This window comes from Limulus polyphemus, unplaced genomic scaffold (assembly GCF_000517525.1).
Source record: "Limulus polyphemus unplaced genomic scaffold, Limulus_polyphemus-2.1.2 Scaffold5115, whole genome shotgun sequence".
Taxonomy (NCBI): domain Eukaryota; kingdom Metazoa; phylum Arthropoda; class Merostomata; order Xiphosura; family Limulidae; genus Limulus; species Limulus polyphemus.
Window position 1 is genome coordinate 19,845 of NW_013670725.1, and position 7,043 is coordinate 26,887.

At 32.8% G+C, this 7,043-nt stretch overlaps 1 protein-coding gene across 4 annotated transcripts in view; it reads left to right on the forward strand.

Moving 5' to 3' along the window:
* The window catches only part of LOC106472142 (NAD-dependent protein deacylase sirtuin-5, mitochondrial-like), a 31,013-nt gene that overhangs the window by 18,959 nt on the left and 5,011 nt on the right, over window positions 1-7,043 (forward strand). For all 4 annotated transcript variants that reach the window (XM_013932770.2, XM_013932772.2, XM_022400739.1 and 1 more), the window contains exon 8: window positions 2,113-2,228. In XM_013932770.2, coding sequence (XP_013788224.1) covers window positions 2,113-2,228 — 116 coding nt within the window. The remainder of the gene's footprint in view (window positions 1-2,112; window positions 2,229-7,043) is intronic.

A 7,043-nucleotide genomic window follows, 5' to 3' on the forward strand; every position in this document is an offset into this window, starting at 1 on the left:
ATATAAAAAATATATTAATAAATTAGTATAATTTATAATTCTTACATCTATTAAATTAACTTTCTCTTTAACAATTAAAAAAAAGTTGACTTGCTTATAATTTTGGTTGGGTAAAAAGTTACTTTTATAGTATATCAATGATTTTAAACACAATTAAACTTTGTGGTGTTTCTTAATCAAAACAAAGATAAGATTTATAGTTATAAAATAAAAACTATTGAAAAGTTTGACAAGAATGCAAGAAAAGATAAAATTTAGTAATTAAGATAAAATCTCCAACAAAAGCAAGCATTTTTATTTTCTAAAATAACATATCAGAATATAAAAAAAACTTCGAATTTTAAAAGCTACAAATTCATACAAATATCACATATAAATATAAGGTATTTGCATAATCTCTAGAAATTTCATCTCAAGTTTCAAAACACTATTTTATCCAGTAGTTTTGGAGGATCTTCGTTTGCGAGTATTGAACTATTTATGCAAGAATAGGTCTACCATTTTAAGGCCATTATCACTTTGGGTATAAAAGGTTTTTTTAGGTGGTCATGATATTTTTCAAAAGAATTTCCAGATCAATCTTAAATGTATTTAATGTGCAGTTAAATCACACAACACTTAACTTCTAGAGAAGTTTATATATTATACTGTAATCTTTATTAATTTTTTTGATAAAACATAAGTTAACATGATTCATCTATCCTTTGTTAATATGTATGTGGGTGATAATTCTGTGATATATATGCATTACCAGTATCATATATAATGGTATTACACTTATGCTTTAAATGGGTTTCTATTTTAGTACACTTTGAAAAATGTTTCACATACTTTTATTAGTCTGTATTAATGGACAACATCTATATTTGAACTAAGTGTTTATAAAATTGCTTCATATGTTTCCTCTATATTAAATATGACGTATTCAGAGAGGATTTTTAAAGGAGGCTTTTGAAGTTACCAGAGGTTCAGTTGAAGCCTTATTATTCAGCACTGGTTTTTAACTAAGATATGACTGTAAATTTATTCATATCAGAATTGTACCTTGGAGTTATTTCAGCAGTAAACTGAGAACCCAAGTCCATATTGAAATTGGATGTGTGTCTTATGTAATCCTTTTTCAAAGTATTTAAAAAACATATATGAATAATTTTACAAAGGCTTTCTTTCATTCAGTGATTAACAAGTATGGCAGTAAATATTCATACTGTAGATGTCCAAATTGACCACATTTTGTAGGCCATAGCTCTGAAACAGCTTATGTAACACTATTTAATTCTATTGCCTATTACAATCAGTTGATGGTTAATCATATCAAAAGTAATGTATTTTTAATGCAAAATGCCATTCTGTCAAATCAATGCCCAAAAGCTATTTTATATAAGCTTCTAATATATTCCAAACATTTTTTACTACATTATGTATGGGAAAGTATTTCATTTTTACTCTGTTTCAGTATATTCTACTTTACCTCCACATTAACTTCAAAAGTAACCATTACATTATAATTAATTGACTTTTGCTTTGATCATTTTTATCCAGTTTTATAATCACATAAACCTACCTGACCATTGTTGGGTATGTAATCACATTAATCTACCTAATGTAATCACATTAATCTACCTAACCATTGTTGGGTATGTAATCACATTAATCTACCTAACCATTGTTGGGTATGTAATCACATGAGTCTACCTAACCATTGTTGGGTATGTAATCACATTAATCCACCTAACCAGTGTTGGGAATGTAATCGCACGAGTCTACCTAACCACTGTTGGGAATGTAATCGCACGAGTCTACCTAACCACTGTTGGGAATGTAATCACACAAGTCTACCTAACCAGTGTTGGAATGTAATCACACGAGTCTACCTAACCAGTGTTGGGAATGTAATCGCACGAGTCTACCTAACCAGTGTTGGGAATGTAATCGCACGAGTCTACCTAACCAGTGTTGGGAATGTAATCACATTAGTCTACCTAACCAGTGTTGGATATATTAATCACATTAGTCTACCTAACCATTGTTACTTTTTCTAATTTATCTGAACTTAAGCACAGAATAAAACTTCAACAGAAAGTCAACTTTCACATATAAATGTTTCACTAGATTGGCACATCCTCAGTTGTGTATCCAGCTGCTATGTTTGCACCAGAAGTTTCTGCAAGAGGTGTACCTGTAGCTGAATTTAACATTGAATCAACATCAGGCACAGAGACTTTTGGGTGAGTACACTAGTAATATTTTGCCAATTGTACGTACACAAACCAACACTCAATTCTGGAGTTTTGATTAAGTGTACTAGTGAACCACCATATATATTGAATAATTCAAACAAGTAGAAATGGAGATATACATGTACATTAACTCTTTGAACCTGTAATTTTTTTTGCATTCTGCCAGAATTATTTTCATGTTTATCACCATAATTATCACCATACCTTATATAATTTCCTGTCTATTTATAAAAGGTGGGTAATAACATGTTTTGGATTAGTTTTCGGCCAAAGAGACAAATGTTATCGGCCGCTATCATCATCCGATGGGTAAATCAGTATTTTTGGCCAGATGCCTGTAGCATCTGCTCAGGTCTAAGGAGTTAAAACTTTATTACATGTTTAACTATTGTAAAGCATTAGTAATATAGAAAGAAACAGTTCTCTAAGTTGTGTACTTATATCAAGCAGCAGGAAATTCAGTAAATTTTGCATACTGTATTATTAAAGATGTGACAAAGTGTACATTTAGATCTACTTTAGGTGCTGATTTCAATTTATAATTAGTTGTTGTGTATGAATTATTTTTATATTTAACTACAAGCTTTCAAACATTCAAGTTTGGAGAAGAAATAACAGTAATAACACAGAAAGGAAAATGTTTTACTGTAATAATGAGTCATATTCTTGCCTTATAAAAAAGAAACTATAAGCTGGGAATGAAAATAGGTATTCTACCAGAGTTCCACAAAAGGTAGGGACTTCCAGTCAAAAAATATGAAGAAAAAAGGAAATTTTAAACATAAATGTATGAACTCTTTATATAAATAGAATTAAAATACAGCAAAAATGGTCTTTCCTTTGAAAACTGTGTTCAATAGTGGCAATGTACAGAGGAAAAACTCACAAAAGTACCAAAAATTGATCACATTCTCCTTACTTACCTACACAGTTTCCTAGTTCCATACTACCTTGTAAATTATTTGTTGACCATACATGATCCAAGGCTCTGCCTTAAACATCTAAATGTATTTAAGATCATTAAGCATCAACTGTATATAAACAACTTACTAATAGATGTACATTTCTAGCTTTCATTGTATAAAATGAAGCGGGAAAAGGGAGAGAGATTGTAATTTAAAAGTGGGTTATTGCTATAACCACAATACCAGACAAGCTGTATCTAACAATGTTAAATAACACAGGCCTGTGATGGTTTTATTGTCTTGAAATTTTTACATATTCTACAGTAATTCTGTATGCTAAATCAGAAAATGATATCCATTTTTCTCCATCACATACAGATTGTTCACCAAACATCATACATACTTTTACATAAGTGAATCATTTTCTTTGAAAGCTGGTCAAATTTTGTTATACTTGAAGTGTTGGCAATCACTGGCTATAGATTTCTCTAGACCAGTTGCAACTTGAAAGTCTTATCGATCATTCTAGAACCAAATGAGAAACACACCACTAGTATATAAACGGTTAACAAGCCGCATGATGTGTCATCTCTGGATAGTATTTGTTTGTGCGTGCACTTTGACATAATTTTTTCTTTTGAACATTATTTGTTCATCACTATGGCAACAAGAGGTTTTGTAAATGACTCAAACATATTCTGTTATGTTAGTGGTAAATTTGTTGTAAAGAAACAAAAGTAAAACAGCACACAATTCATCAAAAAAGCATATTACATATATTTTAGAACAAAACTTGGGGACCAAGACAAATAATGGGCTTTATACAAAGTTTGCACCTTTTATGTCAAAAAGTTGAGACAATGGACTAAAGATAAGAAAAAGTCTTTCCCTTTTGGAATTCCAGAGGTCTGGCATGAGCTTAGAAACCACAGAGAAGACTGCTATTTTTGCTCATGTAACGTACAAGGCTACAACACTCAAAATAAAAAGGAAATTTCTTATCCAAACCTTCGCTCTGCTATAGGACCAGTTGCTCATGGACACGACCTACCTGTACCTACTCCACCAGAGACTCTTGATATAGTTTCATCTGATTATGAACCTGATGTCAATAGAAATGATAATAGGGATTGTTTTCAACTTGAAACATCTGGAAAGGTTTCATCAAGAGATCAGGGAAATGAAGAGAAGGTATCAGGGAAGATGAAACATCAGCATGATGATTAATTACTGCTGGTCATTGAAATGAGATGCTACAGATGCAATACATAAAAGAGAGATCACAACATGCAGTTTTGAGACTAAAGGACATGGATTTCACCAAAAAATCAGGATGAATGACGATGCACATTCGTTTGACATCAGTGTTCTTCCCTTTTCTTCAGTTTGTTTGTATTTTTGTTAATGAACATAATAATGAAAAATGTTCATTGTGGTAAATGAAATAATAACTTGATCTAAGTAAGAGTTTTTTTTTTCTTCCCAATTTGTAAAAACTCCTTACGTGATAGAAAAAAATGAATATTATTTTCAAAATCTGCATAGCTGAATTATGGAAAATCCATTATTAAAACCAAAACAACTTTTATTGGGTTTAAATTTGCAAGCCTGTGTAATCAGCTACAAGCAGTTTTCAGACTTGGATCCTACTATTTGCTCTACACTTCAGAGTCACAAGCTTATACCTCTTTGATATAAGAAATTGTTAACCAGGAATAACAAATTATAATTTCTTTATACTCTCAGTAGAAAGTAATCACCAGTGATTATATGTTCACATTTATAAATTAAGTACCAGAAAATTCAAGCAATAATCAATAGTAGTCCAGTCATTCAAACTACAAACATATATATTGTGTACACATGGGAATTATAAACTTGAAGAACATAGCTTGAGGTTTATGACCATATTACATTTATGTTGTGGGACAAAACTGTTTGTGTCAGATCTTTGTGTGTGTGAGCCAGCTTCTTTACAGTAGATGTCTGTGATTTATTGGTGGAAAATTTCAACAATAAACAAACAGGACAGTCAACTTGTTTTAAAATATACTAAAACAAGTCAAACGTATATACAAATGTTCATTACACAGTTAATCACTACAGTTGAATCCAGAGCTTGAAACTATTCTCTTTTTCATCAAAGTCCACACAGCCTGGTTCAGTTACTTTAGAATCAAATTGACAAGAAGAATTGTTCTTCTCTTCTCTGTTATTACAATACAATCTGCAATTTTTAAACTTTAAAATGTGTCACTATATACTCTTTAAGGCTAAACTCACGATCATCCACTGTATATCTATCTTGTTTTTTTTTTACATGTGTGTGCTTCTATATTAGAGATGCACAGGTGATAAAATTTGTCCGAATATCGGGTCCGGGTACCCGGTCACAACCGAGATCAAGTTCTTCCCTCACCTGCCCCCCCCCCCAACTATACACAAAAATTGTAAACAAAAACAAAATTGACGTTTATTACATTTAACCGAACAATCACCAACAGGACATTAAAGTTTTACTTTCAGTGCCTAGCACCAACTTTTCAAACCCTAACCCCTATTGTTCTCAAAACCCCCACCTTCCCCAGAAATCCACTTCTCAACACATGCCTGTTATTAACCCCTATTGTTCTCTGAATCCTCAACTTTCAGTGAGCAGTCAGTCTTTGTTGCTCAGAACACGTTTTTTTTTTCTCACTAAACCAATTATTGACTGTAACTTTCAGTACCACATTAGTTGCCACAAAGATTAGGGTTTAGGTGCCTAACTTTAACACTCGGCTGGAGCTGAGCATTACCAGGCGGCCCAATATCTGGCAAGGTAACCGTACATCCCTAATAAGCTGTGGTTGTTCCCATTTCACCTTGTTTGGTTGGCCTTTCATGGTCAGATCTGTCAGTGGTGCAGTGCCTTTTGTTTGGAATGATATATATACACTCTCGACAGCAATCTGCAACTTTCTACACATTACTAGGTATTATATGATACAACAATACTTAATTAAAGCAACAAGAGCATGAGGAACATGACATCAATTCACAACAATTCAAGTACACAAATTATTCGTAAACAGGTATGTAAGAAAACTTGCCATAACTATTGCTTATAATAAATAACCTACTTTAAAGTTTGCACTATATAAACTAAATAATACTCTTGTATGTATCTAACAATAAGCCCCTTTTAAATAAAATTATTTGTAATATTTTTTCATATTATATACAAAGACTGTTCTCAGTTCATGCACAAAGTCTACTCTTGCAGTCTGCATCAATATTTGCAGTCCTCTTGATGGCCTCAATATGGAACTGATAGTTCTGGAGATATAACTTCCACCTACTGATCTTCAGACTGTCAATTTTGCACCTCTGGATGTATGCATGGGGCTGATCATCTGTCTGGATGATGGAATGCTTACCATAGAGTCATTCTGGAACTTCTGGATGGCAAATATGATGGTCAGATACACTTGTTCAATCACAGAGTAGTTCTTCTCACTACACAACAGCTTTTTACCTACATACATTACTGGAAATAGTCTGTCTTCATATTCTTGTAGGAGTACTGCTCTAATTCCAATGTCTGAAGCACTGGGCTGAATGACAAATGGTTTATTGAAGTCTGGCATTCTAAGGATTGGAGACCTTCCTAACATGTTCTTCAACTTCTGGAATGCCATCTGCTGTGGTTGTTCCCATTTCACCATGTTAGGTTGTCCTTTCTTGGTCAGGTCAGTCAGTGGTGCAGTCCCTTTAGTGTAGTTTGGGATGAACTTCCTGTAGTATTCCACTAACCCCAAGAAGGATCTAACTTGCTGCTCCTCCAAACAACTCTGAGTTTCTTTGGGTGGTCTTCCAATCTGGCTGTGTGGGTCAGAATGTCATCCACATAATGCTC